The 16,717-nt window shown below is 50.5% G+C and overlaps 6 protein-coding genes across 6 annotated transcripts; 3 read left to right on the top strand and 3 right to left on the bottom strand.

Moving 5' to 3' along the window:
- Nucleotides 1–1,184: 1,184 nt before the first annotated feature.
- cpm112 (cytochrome P450 monooxygenase 112) lies at nucleotides 1,185–3,320 on the top strand (the record flags this gene model as incomplete). Its single annotated transcript, XM_009553275.1, has 9 exons — nucleotides 1,185–1,434; nucleotides 1,496–1,673; nucleotides 1,736–1,879; nucleotides 1,936–2,364; nucleotides 2,414–2,432; nucleotides 2,488–2,677; nucleotides 2,742–2,967; nucleotides 3,033–3,179; nucleotides 3,230–3,320. The coding sequence occupies 9 exons, from the start codon at nucleotides 1,185–1,187 to the stop codon at nucleotides 3,318–3,320; spliced, it is 1,674 nt and encodes a 557-aa protein (XP_009551570.1).
- A 455-nt stretch (nucleotides 3,321–3,775) lies between these two features.
- On the bottom strand, nucleotides 3,776–4,364 carry HETIRDRAFT_422092 (uncharacterized protein; the record flags this gene model as incomplete). The annotated part of the gene is made up of 3 exons (XM_009553274.1): nucleotides 3,776–4,019; nucleotides 4,077–4,153; nucleotides 4,206–4,364. 3 exons carry the CDS (start codon nucleotides 4,362–4,364, stop codon nucleotides 3,776–3,778), a joined length of 480 nt encoding a protein of 159 aa, XP_009551569.1.
- A 301-nt stretch (nucleotides 4,365–4,665) lies between these two features.
- Nucleotides 4,666–6,599, bottom strand: HETIRDRAFT_37752 (uncharacterized protein; the record flags this gene model as incomplete). The annotated part of the gene is made up of 10 exons (XM_009552855.1): nucleotides 4,666–4,883; nucleotides 4,938–5,382; nucleotides 5,438–5,509; nucleotides 5,572–5,619; nucleotides 5,674–5,705; nucleotides 5,759–5,960; nucleotides 6,014–6,134; nucleotides 6,193–6,238; nucleotides 6,297–6,405; nucleotides 6,459–6,599. Coding segments are annotated over 10 exons (1,340 nt in total), but the record flags the coding sequence as incomplete, so codon positions are not given.
- Nucleotides 6,600–7,818: 1,219 nt separating this feature from the next.
- Nucleotides 7,819–10,662, top strand: HETIRDRAFT_156784 (amino acid transporter; the record flags this gene model as incomplete). The annotated part of the gene is made up of 20 exons (XM_009553273.1): nucleotides 7,819–7,917; nucleotides 7,978–8,001; nucleotides 8,060–8,168; nucleotides 8,222–8,270; nucleotides 8,332–8,397; nucleotides 8,449–8,536; nucleotides 8,659–8,721; nucleotides 8,783–8,855; nucleotides 8,908–9,056; nucleotides 9,115–9,146; nucleotides 9,198–9,314; nucleotides 9,369–9,408; nucleotides 9,459–9,543; nucleotides 9,594–9,641; nucleotides 9,695–9,826; nucleotides 9,884–10,010; nucleotides 10,068–10,166; nucleotides 10,225–10,269; nucleotides 10,347–10,364; nucleotides 10,422–10,662. The coding sequence occupies 20 exons, from the start codon at nucleotides 7,819–7,821 to the stop codon at nucleotides 10,537–10,539; spliced, it is 1,581 nt and encodes a 526-aa protein (XP_009551568.1). The 3' UTR covers nucleotides 10,540–10,662.
- A 386-nt stretch (nucleotides 10,663–11,048) lies between these two features.
- Nucleotides 11,049–12,978, bottom strand: HETIRDRAFT_480850 (uncharacterized protein; the record flags this gene model as incomplete). The annotated part of the gene is made up of 10 exons (XM_009553272.1): nucleotides 12,966–12,978; nucleotides 12,823–12,892; nucleotides 12,361–12,752; nucleotides 12,191–12,290; nucleotides 11,855–12,139; nucleotides 11,754–11,797; nucleotides 11,571–11,700; nucleotides 11,392–11,509; nucleotides 11,231–11,330; nucleotides 11,049–11,180 (listed from the first exon to the last, which is right to left on the bottom strand). The coding sequence occupies exons 3-10, from the start codon at nucleotides 12,610–12,612 to the stop codon at nucleotides 11,049–11,051; spliced, it is 1,161 nt and encodes a 386-aa protein (XP_009551567.1). The 5' UTR covers nucleotides 12,613–12,752; nucleotides 12,823–12,892; nucleotides 12,966–12,978.
- An 833-nt stretch (nucleotides 12,979–13,811) lies between these two features.
- Nucleotides 13,812–15,901, top strand: HETIRDRAFT_436589 (uncharacterized protein; the record flags this gene model as incomplete). The annotated part of the gene is made up of 13 exons (XM_009553271.1): nucleotides 13,812–14,003; nucleotides 14,063–14,206; nucleotides 14,261–14,328; nucleotides 14,381–14,515; nucleotides 14,585–14,700; nucleotides 14,754–14,785; nucleotides 14,839–14,886; nucleotides 14,949–15,082; nucleotides 15,161–15,227; nucleotides 15,277–15,351; nucleotides 15,412–15,438; nucleotides 15,491–15,547; nucleotides 15,607–15,901. The coding sequence occupies 13 exons, from the start codon at nucleotides 13,812–13,814 to the stop codon at nucleotides 15,796–15,798; spliced, it is 1,287 nt and encodes a 428-aa protein (XP_009551566.1). The 3' UTR covers nucleotides 15,799–15,901.
- Between the last annotated feature and the right edge of the window lie 816 nt (nucleotides 15,902–16,717).

The raw sequence follows: 16,717 nt of genomic DNA, 5'->3' as shown, positions 1-16,717 counted from the left end.
TGTCGATTCACATGAAGGTGAATCCAAAAGGGGCTATAGAAGGCGAGGCACAGGTGCGTTCAAAAAGATCGCAAGGGAACGGTCACGGTACGTACAAGCCGGCCGAGCACTCGATCTCTTGTCTTCAATCCCTTTTCCTCTCGACAGGTGAGAGATCTGGGCATGCATGACCCGCTCAGTCTGTACTCTGCACATACTACTTAGACGCGCAGCGCGCGGCACCGTATTTTGCACGATTCACATCACGGCGCGACCTTGGTCTGAGCTTCCTTTTTGGTAACCCTTATGCTCGCTTCAGCTATGCGGCCATCGTTCTGATGCGAGAGTCCGTCAGTGGAAGGATATGATGCTAGCGAGGAAACAGTTAGTGCGTCACGGGTTGATGGCCTCAAGCGAACAAAGACACGCGAACAGGGTGCAGTCAGATTGTGAACTCAGACTCGACTATGTTTTACTCGACTATCATCAAGTCACCCGCGCGAGGTTCTTCCAGCTGGTGCGTTGGGATTCCAAACACATATCGGTGCATCTCATACCCCAATAGGCATCATCGATCATCTCCCCGCCAGCCTCGGGTATGTCACTGCAAATGTGGTAGGCGCCCGAATATGCCAAAATCGAACACTTGTCAGTTACGATGAGGAGCTTTGAACGATTCTGGAGTGCTCGAAAGATTCAATGTGGAAACGCCGGGATGCTTGCACTCAAAAAATCGTAAAGCTATCAGGATTTCTCTTACAGCTCCGGAGTTTAAGACGCTTAGTGCGAGACATTGCGGCCCATCATGATCGTCCCTCTTCTGTGGGAATGGCGCCTATATCAGATACGAGCCTAGCGGCCAAAGGGCAGAATCTGGGCCGGTGGGTATGGCGCTCCGATTACCATCTGGCGACAGTAGATGCACCTGAGGTCGATTGTTAACCCGCCGTGGTGCTTCTTGGGACTGGACAGTGCAGACTAGAGCATAACGCTCCGCGTCCGCGGGGCCGTGCGTGCGTGACATGCACTATAATCAGGCTCAAGCGCTGGGGGAGAAAGCTTAAAGCCTGGTAGGAAGTTGCATATGGCATGAGTCAAATCCTTAGGTTGAGCTCTGGTGTTCCTTCGGGGTTCTCATCCACGGTGCACTGAAACAAGCACAATACAGCGGTAATCTAACAACCTTCCCATCTCTTATCTGTTCTATGAGTAACTTCTCGTTCCCGTTCGCTACCTCGAGCTTCCCTAGCCCTACTGGCGAAGCAACAGGCGTCGATCCCAAACTCTTCTTATGGGCGGTCCTTTCTATATGCAGTGTGGTACTCTTCCTCGACGCACATGCTAAGAAAAATGGCCCCCTTCCGCCTGGACCAAAGGGCTTGCCATTTTTTGGGAATGTCTTTCAGCTCTCAGACGATGCGTGGCATCGTTTCACAGAATGGAAATATGTCTATGGTAGGCTTCACTGAATGTTTCTGTGTCTGACATCGCTGCCCACCCTGGTGTTCTCCTACAGGCCCCATCGTCTATCTGAACTTGTGTGGCCAGAGCGTCATCGTCCTCAGCAGTAACAAGGTGGCTGCAGATCTACTGGACCGGCGCGCGGCTATCTATTCTGATCGGCCTCGCTTCATTGTCGCGTGCGGGATGCTCACGGAGGGCCTCTTCTTCACGTTCTCTCGATATGGCGACAAGTGAGCAGTCATAATGCTTCAGTTGTATGGCACACCAATTGACATCTGCTGCTTATCGAAAGATGGCGTCGCATGCGCCGTGCTGCTCATACGGGATTGCACAAAGTGGTCGTCAACTTGTTTCAGCCGCAGCAGACGGCCGAGGCGACTTTGTTGATCAAGGACATTATCAAGGATCCAGGTGCATGGGATGCCCACGTCCGCAGGTGGCGTCTCCTTCTCTGGAATCTCAGTACTGCCACTGATCGCCGCAACCTTCTAGGAGCATTTTCTCGACGGTCCTCAATGTGACCTATGACACGCCAGTTATCACGTCGATGAAGGATGACAAGATAGAGGGCATCCTCAGGTTTACCAAGCATATTTTGCGCGCTGCTTACATCGACGGGCACATGGTAGAATATTTCCCCTGGCTCCAACACCTTCCATCATGGATCGCCCGATGGAAGAAGGATGTCGAGCGCTGGTCGTGGGAATACAGCAAGATGTTTCAGGGGTTTTATGGAGGCGTGAAACAGCGCGCTGTAATGACTGCTCGCCTCCTTAGCCCCATTACTTCGGACCCTCATCATATGCGTTCGTACAGATCCAGGGAGATGAACGGCCAAGTTTCGCTTTCTCTTTGCACGAGAAGCGTGCAAGCTATGGGCTTACCGAGAAAGAAATGGCTTGGCTTTCAGCTACCATGTCGGTGTCTACACCTGTTTTGCATCCTTCGACTTACGAGCCTTGCATCACAGTGCGGCTGGATCGGAATCTGTGAGGACGTTCTACAATAGCTTTAACAGCCCGCTCTGACGCTAGAGACTCTTAGGTCGTCGGAGTCACCGCTTGGTTCATGTTGGCCATGGTTCGTAACCCGGATATCCAGAGGAAAGCCCAGGCCGAGATCGACGACGTTGTGGGGCGTGATCGGCTGCCTACGTTCGCAGATTACGAACATCTTCCCTATATTCGAGCACTAGTTCGGGAGGTATTGAGATGGAACCCGGTCGATCCTCTCGGTGCGTGTTTCTCTGTTAGCCCGCGTCCTCTGCTACTAATTGCTGACTCAGAATTCTGCCATAGGTATGCAGCATCGGTCTACCCACGATGACTGGTACGGGGGCTATTTCATTCCCGCTGGCACCATATGCATTGCCAATGTATGGGCAATGAACCGGGACCCAGAAATCTGGGGCACAGACGCACACGAGTTTAAACCGGAGCGTCACCTCAACGCGCAAGGGGGGCTTTTAAAGGCGCCCGCAGACACGAGGGACGAGGGGCATGTCACATTTGGATTTGGTAGAAGGCACGTAGCCGTTGCATCTACTTGCCGCATCGATATCTGACCGAAATTTCCCTCGGGTACTCCAGGATATGCGTTGGGAGACATCTTGCAAACAATTCTCTCTTCATCAACATAGCGTACATGCTATGGATGTTCAGCATAGATCCGGTGCTTGGGGAAGACGGGAGGCCCATCATACCCACGGATGAAAGTTTGAATCTAGGCTTGGTTGTGTGAGCGCTATCACCTTGAAGTCTGACAGCTTACTAACGAATGAGTCCAGCCGCCCACGTCCGTTCGATTGCGTTATAACGCCGAGGCATCCTGACGCCCTGGCGACATTCGAACATCACAAGCTCAATTACGGCCTTTGAGAGGAGTATTCCTAGATGACGTTAATTTCTTGTTGCTGTACTTGTATCATGCCCAGTTCGTCAATTCGCTCCGTGAAACTAGACTAGAGTGTGTCAAGTCTCAAGCCGTTTACTGACTTGCGCTGGGGATGCTGCGCGCCAAGCTGCTGGGCTCTGCCGTCCGATCTGATCTAACCATATCCTCACCAACGGAGGTATTTGTGGAGAAAGCATCTCCACGCCAGGATACTGCATCATTGAAGTGTCGTTAAGAGAGGGTGATGTCGCGCTGACGTCTACTTATGGGGTATCAGACGTTTTCTTTCAAATGCAGTTCATTAGCCGTCACTCATTTCATTGAATACTATACCATTTCGGGCCTGAGGGATGCGGTAAAGACAGAGGGAAGAATCGTAGCAAAAATCAAGAGAGAGAAAGATGATAAATATCCACAGACTACATATGACAAACATAGATCAAGGGCATCGCCCTTCAGTCGCTGTGTGGTCTGGAAGAAAACCAGGCGCCAGAGGCATCTGCAACACATGTGAGCCGCCCTCCAGCACCGTGTGGTGTCCTAGGTCAGAGGTACCAACAGCGTCGGCAGCGATGTAAATCTCGTCCTCCCGCACGTGAAGAACATCCGAGCTATTGGGGAACGTAATGACAGCGCCGCCCTTGAGGATGATGAACAGCTGCGTGTGCGGGGCGTTGTGCGTCCTGGATTGCCATGATATTAAAACAATTCGGGATTCAAAGAAAAGAGGACGCCCTCACCCAGAGTCTATCGCAGCGCCTGCAGGAAATACTGCGTATGACGCGTTCGAAAGGTCTGCAAGCTCTGTTATTTTAACCTGAGGAATGTCTTCAGCCGCCTTGAACTCTCCCAGCCAGAAATAGACTCACACCACCAGAGACAACAGCAGGAAGGCTCCAGCACTCCACGGAAGAGACGCCGTTCTTCCCGACGATGGTCGTGACCTTCAAAGTCGGGTCGGCATCTGCCACGGCTGATCCCGTGAACAGCGAAAGCAAGAGCGAAGCATAGGGCACGCCAAATCTCATCACGACGACGCTGATGAGCAGAACTATGGCCGGCGTTGTGTAGCGACGCAAGCTGGACATGATGGAGTTTATATACGTTAGAAATGAGTAGGCTAAGCGCTGTAGGCTTTTTCACGCCTCGTAGGCGCCCAGCAACCAAACCGGGTATGCGCCAGACCAACTGTCTTCTGTCAAAGTCAACGCTCGGGATTAAGGTATCCTCAAAGGTTGTTAGCTTTCTCATCAAGTCACCGATAAGTATTGATGCGTTTAGAGGCGTTCATGTCTGTACCTTGATCAATGAATATCGCGAACAACATATCATGTCATGGCAGGTCATCAACGTCTCTCGTCCGTATATACGACTACATGATGAGCGGTGCCTCAAAGCAGTCGTGCGTACAGCGTACAGATGTTTAGAAAGGATAATCCGTCTGAGGTTGATCGTCTGCCTTGAGCAAGCCCTCCTCCACCTGTCTTCTGTGGCACTCATCAAAATACGGCAAGACATGATGCGCGTAACTCGATCTGCTCTTGTACCTGGCCATCAAAAAGATGTCAGCATATATTCCACAATCTTGATTGAAACCTTACCCAGCAACATCATCGGGCCAGCTCCTGATCGCACTAGCCATTCTTCCTGGAACGCCTACCTCCTTCACCAGTTCCTCGACAGGGACGACATACGTCCTGATAGTGAATATGATCGCCCCCGTCTTCGGCAACCGACGCAGTGTCTGTCGTTCCATCCTAAGCCTCATCATGCTTGGCTTCACGGTCGATTCCGATTGCTCGTATGCGACGTCGGAGGAAAGCGATGGTGGGAGCTCATTGAGCAGCCCAAGGCCTGAGCCAGGCTCGAACGCGTCCTCATCACCGACCGTCGATTCTGCCCAGCCTAATTCATGGGGATCGAGTGGTTCGTGGGGATGAGCGGGATCTGCGACAATTTTGAAAAAGTAGTTGTTGCGCTGGATGAGCTTATCGACGGGCAGACGTTGCAAGAATCTGTTGAGACTGGTCTTCAATTTCTGTTCGTCTATCAACGATGTTAGTCTAACGCGAGCAATGACAGTGGTTAGGAAACGTCTCACATTGTGGAACGTTACCATGATAATGTATGTCGTCCAAAGACAGCCCTATTTTATCTTCCAATCTCCAGAACCCTGGGTAGATAAAAACGTGCTAAGGAATTTGAGTCTTGATGAACCAGCGGAAAAAACCCTACCGGCAGTACAAATTGCCCCAGAACGCATATAGTATACATCGTCGTTACCTTGATAGAGAGATGAATCTGATGGAGGCGGCAATGAAGAACAGAGCGAGCTACCTTTGATCATTAGAGCGAGGTCATCCTGAACCCTGGATATGAATAAGTCAGTAGACATTCATGAATGTGTGTAAGATAGACTTACAGTAGACCTGCAACCGTCATAGGATCCTCTTCGTCAAGATTATACGTTGCATTGATTGGTGGCAAGATCGTGATGGTCCGTATTGGAGCTTCTCCATACCATCCGCTACCGGGTTTCTTCTCTGGAGAGTGGCGTTCAACGCGGAACGTTTGAGGATACCTCCTTGAAAGGTATTCTGCAAGCTCATGAACCAGCTCCCTTGCTGCTGGAGGCGTTAGCTGCCAGGGCCCAAGGATACACAGAGCTCAAGCTTGCCTGCGTCAAATCCTGATGTCGGAACGTTGGGACTCTCTGGAAGTGTTTGCACGACTCGCTCTCCGCGCTTTTTCATGCGGTGCGCACGAAGGCGGTGATAATCCGCAAACTGGTTATCCATCTACGAGGGAGTTGTTCGTCGCTCTGTTAGTCAAAGAAAGTCATGTGTTGGTACTTACCTCGATCCAAGAGTCCCAAGAGATGTTTCTGATACCCATCGTAACACTATTCGTCTGCGTTTAATGTACGGCTCGCATATTCAAGTCGGTTTGAAATGACGTACTGGTACGTGCCCCAGCGGAAAGGACGGTAAGGTACCGGCTTGATGTTTTCTACCGACTCTTTGCAAGGGTCGAAATTGGGAAAAACAAACGAAACGGCAAGTTCGTTCTCTAACAGAGCTAGGTCAGGTTGAGATGTAACGAGAGTGCATTGCGAAGCCCACCATTATTGTTCGACTTCTCACTGGCGGGCGCTGCCTTATTCAAGAGCCAAATTTTGCGAGAATAATGAACTAGGAGTACCGTTGCCCCAGCGCAAAGGACTATTCCCGTGAGATGGTTACCCAGCCAGTGCGCGTCCATTGTGATGAATCTCTGGTGCGAGTCGAAACTAAGGAAGAGCTAAACGCCCGCAGCTACTTATTAACGGGCATGATAACCTAGATCCTTGACATGCTCGTACAGGCCCGGAAGAGATAAGAGAAGCGAGGCCGCCTGACCTGGATCTACTACAGGCGTGAAGCCTATCCATAGTTGGCGTGCCGGGAGGATGCGGGCGGCTGTCGGAGGCACCCGAGGGCGCGATCGGCCAGACAAGGAAATCCGGTTTGTTTGTGCATAAATCGAGGCTATGTTGGATCGCTGACGGCCGTGGCAAGCGGGTGGGCGAAGTGGAGAAGGTGAAGAGAGCGGGTACGTCACAGATACCGGCGTGACGCTTGTGACAGCATGTGACCCGCATATGTGGGGAAATTGACCGGGGACCCTTCGCCGCGGCTCGAGCAATGAATCGATGACTTGGCGTATCGTCGAACTTGGCAGGCCTGTGTCTATTCACCGCGACCAAGGCGGCACATCACTGCGCATCTGACATCGGGCCACAGCCCACCATAGACTATCCATAGCCTTACCCAGGTCATCAGTTTACGCAATGACGAAATAAACACCCCCGTTGTGTCTTCCTATTTCAATTGCACCTGCAATGGAGCAGATTGGAGACACGCAGGCTGCCGAGCCCATCACAGGCTGTATGTCTTCGAACGCTCTGGCGCGTCTCGACGGGAGTTCCGAGTGGTAATTCGATTTAACCAATCTTTAATTCCCTATCTAAGCTATCTCTCCCAGGTCATCCGATTTGATACGACTATCTCTGAGACATATCCAGATCTCGAGATGCGAATCCAACACAGATACGGTATGGCCCTTTCTCGGAAAATGCTGCGAACGGAAGTAGCTCAGGCTCTCGAACCCGTGAAACTTTGCAACATTTTCCCTCTGTGCAGATCTCCCTCTATTTTCTTTTTCTAACGCTCGCTGTTCATGCTGCAATGAATCGGGACATTACCTGACATTACGTTGAGTGAGACTCGTGGCAGCTACCGTGCCTTGCAAAAGCGCGCTGCTGTCTCTGCGTGCGCAGGCTATCAGCTGCGCCTGGCCAATCAGGACAACGTGGTTATCTCTTCAGTAAGTCTCTTATATCTGATGATATCCCTATTGAGAGGTCTCGATTTCCATTTCGGACAGGTGATATATATCAAGGCGCTTGCAGTAAGCCGTGACACCTCTAGGCTCTCGCTCACCATGTCCAAGGAAGCAACAGAAGGGGCCAACGATGACCAGGAGCTCGAAAGACTGGGCTATGTCCCGTCTTTCAAGCGGGAGTTCTCCAACTTAGCCACGGTATGTATGCTCGAGGCTAATGCGTTAATGTACTACTGATAATGTTAACGCGCGATGCAGATCAGTTTTGCGTTCTCTATCATGGTGAGTGATCTCGTCGAATATATCCGCTCGAACCGAACATCATTGCTCTTCCCCTTAGGGTCTCTGTTCTAGTGTTGCAGTCACTTTTAACACCCCTTTGACGCTCGGAGGTCCATCATCCGTCACATGGTGCTGGATCTTGGGTGCCGTAATGTGCTTTACGCTCGGTATGCTATTTTCCATTTTCGACAGATCAGTTTTTTTCATGCCGTTTCCACAGGCTCGAGTATTGCGGAGATTGTCAGCGCATTTCCCACATGCGGCGGACTGTGTGTCCCGTCCTTCGAACTTCTCTCCTTGGTAGCGAATTGACGCGTCGAACGTGATCAGTTATACTGCGTCAGCGCAACTCGTGCCTGTGAGGCATCGAGCCAGAGTAGGCTGGGTGGTTGGCTGGTAAATCTGGATCCGCCACCATTTCGAGTGTGTCCTGATGCTGCTTGACAGGCTGAACATCCTCGGGCAAACTGCCGGAGTGTCCTCAACCGAATTTGGACTTTCGGGTATGATATGGGCAGCTGTAGTGGTATCAAAGGTATGCTCACCTTTCGCCGCTCAGGTAGACCGTCTCTGACTCCAAATGTATCTAGGATGGTGATTATGTCTACAGCCAGGTTTGTTCAGTGACACAGTGACATAACACAGGACCTGACTTAGCCTTTCGTGCAGGGCATGCAAGTTGGGCTCTTCGTCGGCTTGTTGGCAATACATGGTCTGCTTGTACGTTTTTCTTCTCCATGTAACTATAATTGTTGGCCCGGACTCATTTGCATCACAACAGAACTGCTTGCCCACACGTTACCTCGCCCGTTTCACGAAGGGTTTCGTGTTTTGCAACTTAGGCGCTACAATCGGTAGGTTTCTCTTCTGTGCAAACCTCGATTTGTTCAAACCCCGCCTACGTAGTGATCATCATCGTTCTTCTTGCAACAACACCTCGATCTGAGATGCATTCCGCATCGTACGTCTTTGGATCTGAGGGTATCGTAAACCAAACGGGAGGTTGGAATAATGGACTCGCTTTCTTGTTTGGTTTATTGAGCGTGCAGTGGACGGTGCGTCTATCATATATCATATCTTCGAACTGATTCTCAGAGCAGTCTCTACTAATAGATGACCGACTATGATGCTACTGCTCATATTTCGTGAGCATCCTTCTTAGCCGATGTAATCTTGATTGAATAACTTTAAAACAGAGAGGAAGTCCAACGTGCAGCTTACGCCGCCCCAGCAGCCATTTTCATTGCCGTCATTGGCACAGGACTTCTTGGATGGATCTTCAATATCGTTCTTGTGCTATGCTCTGGTCCCTTGTAACACCATTCCACGCTTCCTTTTGAACATATCGCTCATCACCGCTTGTTTAGGGAGAACCTGCCCGGGCCAAGTGGGAGTGCAGTTCTGCAGGTACGGTATTTTGTACATTCATGACGGGGCTCTTATTTACTCGGGCTCAGATCATGGCAGATAGAATGGGAAAGCCAGCAGCGATCTTCCTCTGGGCCTTCGTCTGCCTGACCGCCTTCTTCGTCGTGCAAACTGGTAAAGCCTGCCCGCCGGTGTAAGAGATTTTTTCTCACGCCTTTATACAGCTCTCCAGGCCAATTCCCGCACCGTCTACGCTTTCAGCCGAGATGATGGTGCGAGACTCTGACACAATTGATGGAGGACTCCTCATTGACACAGGATCCAGGGCTGCCGGATCGCCAGTACTTTGCGCACAACAGCATTCGCACGTCTACTCCTATTCGTGCGATCTGGTTGTCCACGTTCATCGCCGTCCTTCCTGGTCTGCTGGACTTCGCAAGCCCCATCGCCGCGAACGGTAATTATTTCTTATCTGTCTCTGGTTCTTCAGCGCTCGTCTGATGTTCTGCCTAAGCCGTTTTCTCGTTGACGGCCATGGCCCTCGACCTGTCCTATATCATACCCATCTTTTTGCGGAGGGTATATGAGAAGCACCCTGAAGTCCACTTCAAGCCCGGCCCATTCTATATGGGAGACGGATTGTACGTGTAGCGTCTTTTTAACGGGGTGCTTCTCTTTGATGACCGCGGTGCGGATAGACTTGGCTGGGCGTGCAATATAGCGTGCATTTCCTGGACATTGTTCGTATGCGTCGTGTTTTCTTTACCAACAATCCGTCCCGTGACAGCGCAGAACATGTACGTAGACCCGTTTACTATCCTGACCTGCCCATTTCTCACGGCCTACATAATCTAGGAACTACGCTTCCGTCATCACCGTCGGCGTGGTTGCCTTGTCCTTGTGAGTAACCCAGCTGTACCATTGCTGTACCGTCCAAGCCCGAAATCTCCCCAAACTTACGTCTTTCTTAACCTCAGGGTTTGGTACATCCTTGGGTATGTTCATGCCTCATCGATCATCTAGTTAGCCGAGCTTGACCTTCTCCGTTTTAGGGGCCATGTCCATTATAAAGGCCCGATCTCCAACATAGACCATGACCTGGATGATGACGGGGTTGAACAGGTTATTGAAAATATAGGCCGGAAGCAAAGCATGGAGAGTAAGGCGTAGGATCCACCCGTATCCGCTGTGCTCGTGCCTTTACTCCCTCTCATTGGTTTCTGTACTTCATGTTTTCTCTCTGTACTCTTTAGCCCTGTATATATATGTTGTCTAGAACTTACCTATCGATCCAAACACGCGCTTCGTGTCTTCAAGAAGTAGTAGGTAATAATAGCTCACGACGAACTGCTCAAAATCAATGTCAAATTCAGAAACAATAAATCGAGTCAACGATGCTTCGCGCAGTCAATTGTACAGATTGCAAACCCAAGATGTCATGATATAGGGAGGAGAAGCGTGGCGTGTGAAACGAAATACATCGGAGTTTTGCACAAATACAGAGAACTATATAAAACGAGGTAGTGACAACTGACAACTGTCAGGCTGCGGTCCTAGCCTTTGACATCTCGATTTCGGACAACGTGGGTTGGCTCAGCGTCGTCTGAGCATCTGGTATTTGACCACCTTTTACGAGGCCCCTGAAGTCCTGAACACGATCAAGGTCCTCTTCGCTGTGTTCAAGCGTCAAAAGAGAACAGAGTTTGAAAACGGATCCCAACGCACGTGATTAGGCCTTGCTCTAACTGGCGTTTGGTGAGTTCCTGGAGGTAGGGCATCATCCGGTCGCGATATATACCATCAAATTTATGCTGTCGTGCAGATAAGAATCCGAGACTGAGGATAGCTGGCGACAGCTTACATGCATCAACTCCTTGTCAGCTTCGAGATGGATTTTGGCGAGCAATGCAGGGACGACGGGACTCTCTGCAAGGTCCTCAAGCCGCTTCAAAACAACGTGACTGAGATCCCATTACCTTAGCTGGTATCAGGACATTGGGAAAGTCGTAAAGATATACATACACTCCGAATGCGATGCCGCCCGACCGAGGGAGCTTGCGGAAGGTTTGGTGATCCATGCGAAGCCACAGATCCTCAGGTCGTAAACCATTTGGTAGAGCCTGTTCTGCGATCATCTTGTCTGGATAATGGACTCAGCATACAGTATCTGCAACGAGACTAAGGCAAGCATAACTAACGACAGAAGAGATTGCGGTCGTCCACCACACCCCAGCTCGTCCTCTCGAATGGCTCGTGAGGCCCAAAGCGCTTGAGAGTGCGCTCGACGCTCTTGAGGATTTTTTCATTGAAGTAAGGGATATGGCGGTGGATCTAGAGCTATGATTAGTGTTCACAGGAAGGTGAAGATCGCCGCGACGACAAACTTCTTCCAGCGGTTTGTCGATGTAATTTGAGAGCAGGTAAAATCCTGTCGAGTAATGTGAGCACAAGGATGGACAAAACTTGAACCGGAATACGTGCAGACCTGGAAATGCAACGAGGCCGCCAACGAAATACACGTGCCCGTCCTCGCGTTCACGGCCCATCAGAAAATCATCTTGAACCAGCCTCGAGATAACCACGAGGGCATCCACGCCGCTCTTGCCAGTCAGGTCATGAAATCGTTCACCAGTAATCTTGTTCCAGATGCCGTTTACGCCAATGTGCTCAAAGAGGGTTGGATATCTCTTGGGAAGGTAATCCACGAGAATCTCGAGCAACTCCGCACATGCATCGTCGTTTTCCGGAAGCGAATCGACGACAGTCTTTCCTGAGCTGTGGATCAGTTCGACATGACATTTTAAACATGTCGTTCACGAACCTTGCTCTTTGATCACTCGCGTCTTCTCATCGATATACCAGCCTATATCCTTGTCAATCTCAATCCAGTGGTTGATGTTCATAGGCTGGTGAGCCATAGTCTGTGATCACATTATGCGTATTGCGAGTCAGCGAACACCGCAAGATTTGATACTGAAGCCTAAGACAAACCTGGAAGTAAGGGTGCCTCAGAGTCTTGTTGGCATAGATATGGTTGCGAATCTGTGCCGTCTTGAGGTCAAGGTTATTGAGAGGTTCAGGATCCGGTAGACGACGAGTCTTCTCATTTAGCCGCTTGCCAGTTGCCTCTTCGGTGGAATCACCAGCTGCCTTTCGGGAACTGACCCATCTATGAAGCGCGATGGGAATAAGTGACAGCAGGCAGATAGCACTGAGGACAGGGTAGGACAGAGTGACCGCCATGGCTGGGACACAGCTCGGTAGTGGTCATTTCTAGCATATACATAAGTATTCGACGCATGTACGGAACACGGGAGCCTAGCAGCTAATCTTGTGATCATGCCCGTGGCGGAATCCAATATCTGCGCAGAGCTGGAGCTGGCCTAGGCATTAGAATCGCCAAAGATAGCTCGCGTAAATTACAATCAATTGATAACCGTCTCGGGAAGATACCTGAAGATACGTAGGTCTGGCGGTACTGGCGCATCGGCTGGAGTTGGGTTGACATGCATTCCCGATAAACCTTTTGAGGCAGGTAGCCGGAAACGATACGAAGTCTGATACGAGTAATTCCGAGCGTGCGGGAGTTCACATACGTCTGAATTGCACGATCGTCCTGCTCAGAGGTCAAGGGCCTTTGAACGACGAGGGTGCTGTTGCAAACAGTGTTCGCAGCGTAGACCGGCCTGTCTTTCGGCATCTCGGTGCCGGATTTAGATGTCACTCCAGAGGCAATTCCCGAATGAGTAGATTGAGCTCCGTTTGGCCCCAGTCTAAGGGCAAATCCGGAGAGATCGTCCGGCTTGACTTCTCGGGTGGAACCGTTCGCCCCGGATGCTCGACAACGAAGACCTGGTTATCGTCCATCTAGCATATGCCAGTCGCTGTGATGCAGGCGATGCTTCTTCACTAGAGCAGTTCCGCTGCTCCCTCCGCTCCAAGTACCCGAGTCCCTAATCCCGCCGCGGCACGCTGTGTGTGTACTAGTACATTCCTTGATTCTTGGTCAACTCTAATGACCTTTGCATGTACCTCCTGACCTCCCGTCTACCTCACAGGTTCCACATCACTTCCCGTGGGTTCTCTCTTCCGACTTAACAGTTCCGTGCTTCAGAAGCGCCTCGGAGTACTTCTCTTGTGTGCACCGCTGCGCCTTGGTGCGCCTAGGCAATACCTAGACACCCGACGTGCCTTTATCTCGTCTACGTGAGGTCTACCCCAGATTTTTAGCGTGCCCTCTTCCCATTTGTTATTCAGAAATCTGCCATGGCGGACTCCTCCGATGGTAATGCTATTGTCTCTCCGAGATAAGCATCATGAGATACAGGTCTGTGACGGACCATTCCCCTCGTTCCCATTTAAAAGTCATCTGGTCACGCTCAAAACTCAGAGCTTTACCAGTTAATCCTATCTCTTTTCGACCACTCTCCCGCCTGACTGTCATGCCTGTAGCCACCGAAAATAAAAGTGTGTTCATTCATAGCACGTCTCACTCAAGCTCACGTTGTCGGTCTCTACTTCTGCTAGACGAGAAGGTTAATCTCGCATCTTCGTGGTACCGTTCCGACGCTATCTATCAACTTGAGCGTCGAGCGATCTTCTCTAAGAAATGGCTCTTCCTCTGCCACATAAACGTGGGTCATTTGCGTCGCGTTCTGCCTGGCAGCTTCCCTTACGAACCAATCTCGAACAGCGCTTTACCAAGACGGGAGAATACGTCAGGTTCACGGTCGCTGGCTATAATTTCTTTGTTATCAAGGATCGCGAAGGCCAAATCAACGCTTTCCACAACGTCTGCCGCCACCGCGCATTTCCCATCATTGGCAGCAAGCATGAGGTAATGAATTTGTGATCTTGCAATCTACACAGACTGACAAGTTGGTCGTGACAGGGGGAGGCAGACCCTTTAACAGAGGCTGGCCAGGTTTCTGTGTTGGCTTGCAAATTCCATGGTTGGAGGTATGCACTGCTCTCCGCTGCAACACCACACCGACTGACTGATCTTGAATAGTTACACGATGAAGGGCAAGCTCGCCAAAGCTCCCGGGTTCGACGAGGTCGAGGGCTTCGATGGATCCAAGAACAGTCTCTTTGATATCCGAACCCATGTGGACAAGCTTGGCTATTTGTATGTCAACCTTGACACGTACGTCTCCACATCGTTTTATTTCGATTTTCCCTCTTAATGCTGTCTCTATTTCCGCTGCAATATCAGTTCTCCCAACTACATCAAGTGGGAGGAACAATTTGGTAACGTCGATGATCAGCCAAGAGTAAAAGGGTTCGACACGGAAAAATACAAATTCGCGTTCAGCTGGTCTTTTGAGAATTGTGCGCTCTCGCCCCAAAACTTCCACATATCCTCTAATCATCTACTTTCTCAGGCCAATACAACTGGAAGACTCTCGTTGATAACGCAAGTGCTTCTCAATGTGTGAAACTCTATGTTTTTCTCACCGTCATGTCCAGTACAACGAATGCTACCATTGCAAGGTCGCTCATCCGGGGATAGCAAGCGTTCGTGGCCCGCTGCTCATGTGTTCCCATGCAAAGCGACTTACAGTCATCACATGCTGTAGACTGTGGACCTGAAGACGTACTACGTCCAAGGTCAGCATAGCTACGTCGCCCACTTCTCGCCCCCTAAACCGGAGAATGCGGAGCGAGAGGACAACGGATCTATCGTCGCAACTTTCCTCTTCCCATTTGCATCGTGCGTGACCCAGCGCCCTGTTTGCCTTGGTTCCTTGAGTGGTCAGCTGACTCGCTTTTGCGCCGCTTGTTGACACAGGATCACCCTCATGCCTGCGTATGCGTATACCATGCGGGTCGTCCCAATAGATGCTCACCGGACTGAGGTACTAGGTTTGCCTCCCGCGCTTTGTCTACTTTCTAAAGCGATTATAGATGCAATATGACGTTTATCGGCACGTCGATGCAACGGATGAAGCTTTTGACGAGACCCACAAGTTCTTCGTTCAGGCAGGTCTTTGATTGTATAACCTACCTGGCCTCATCTGATATCCTTTCTTTACGCATTAGGTCGAGAACGAGGACAAATTTCTTTGCGTGAGTTGGACAAACGCTGCATGCGGTCCGCCCTCGCTGACACCTCTTGCAGACTAACGCCCAGAAGAACATGGAAGCTGGCATCTACCAAAGTGGTCCCTTGCATGACGTGAGTCTTAACCCCTTCTGGTGTGTGGTTTGGGGCGTCACCTCATATGGTTCCTTCAGAGACAAGAGCGAGGCGTGCTGTACTTCCAGGGCCTCGTCAAAGAGGCGCTCACTTCTCACCGTGCGCTCGAAGAGGAGGCCGGTCGCGAGATATTCCCTGCGCTACCGGATGGTGGGCTGACGAGCAAGGAAGACATCTTCTGTTCCAAGCTCGAGTCCAAGTGCGGCCCTAACAAGGTGCTGGACTGGTGAAACTCCTGTGGCACTCGGTGGGATCGGGTACGGATGTAGGAGTACGGAATGTCAGATTGTTGTATTATGTACGATTCGTGCACAAGGCAGGATGGAAGCAGTCAGTCATTATCTCAAAACTTCAAGACATTCAACGACCAGTAATAAGGATAGGCATACTATCGCATAGGTGCTATTTTACTCCAGAGGACTACGTGTTATTTGTTTCAGGCTTGTCAACCGAATGCTGAATCGTTACCTTCTTTTTTTCTTTTTTTTTTTTGGTTCAAAGATTTATATACCGCACAGCGTTAGCCAGGGGCGGTCGGAACCGTGAAGGGGTAATGAGCTGCTACCTTCGAATCATGAACATATAGTAACAAGGTGGCGTTTTTGACGGCGCGATAGCGTTTCTGTCAGCCTCGTCGATGAATGTAGGGATAATGACATCCGAACCGACGTCTCAAGATGTAGAGAGCAGGGAAGGTAATGATGTCGGATCCACTGATATCCAAGAAGTCAAGATTCAGGAAGGAAACAAAAATATCATAGCGCATGCATGGCCATTGGATGTTGAATCCCCGGTAAGGAAATCGCATATCGATTTCTGGTGGCTACATTGAAAACATCCAACTTTGCCTTTCTCCAGAGTCCATATAAACCTGCTTCATGATGCGCAATATACAAAGCTCTGTGTATTGATTGTGGGCGGGGTTAGGCAACAATGCGGGCTTTAGAGTCGGTGATATCCAAAGAAGCTCTGCATGCGCTACGGCTTGAGCTTGCGCAAGTGTTCGGCTCCTAGACGCTGTACAAGGTTGCATGAGTGTCCTGAAGTGGGTCAGAGGGAATGAAACGCGGACGGGATGACTGAGCCTACAGCTACTAATAGCACCGGTGTGTATATAAGCAATTACGAATCTGTACAACCTCTTGCCTT

The sequence above is a fragment of the Heterobasidion irregulare genome, assembly GCF_000320585.1.
Source record: "Heterobasidion irregulare TC 32-1 unplaced genomic scaffold scaffold_11, whole genome shotgun sequence".
In the NCBI taxonomy this organism is placed as follows: Eukaryota; Fungi; Basidiomycota; class Agaricomycetes; order Russulales; family Bondarzewiaceae; genus Heterobasidion; species Heterobasidion irregulare.
This window is presented reverse-complemented; position numbering and strand designations above follow the sequence as displayed.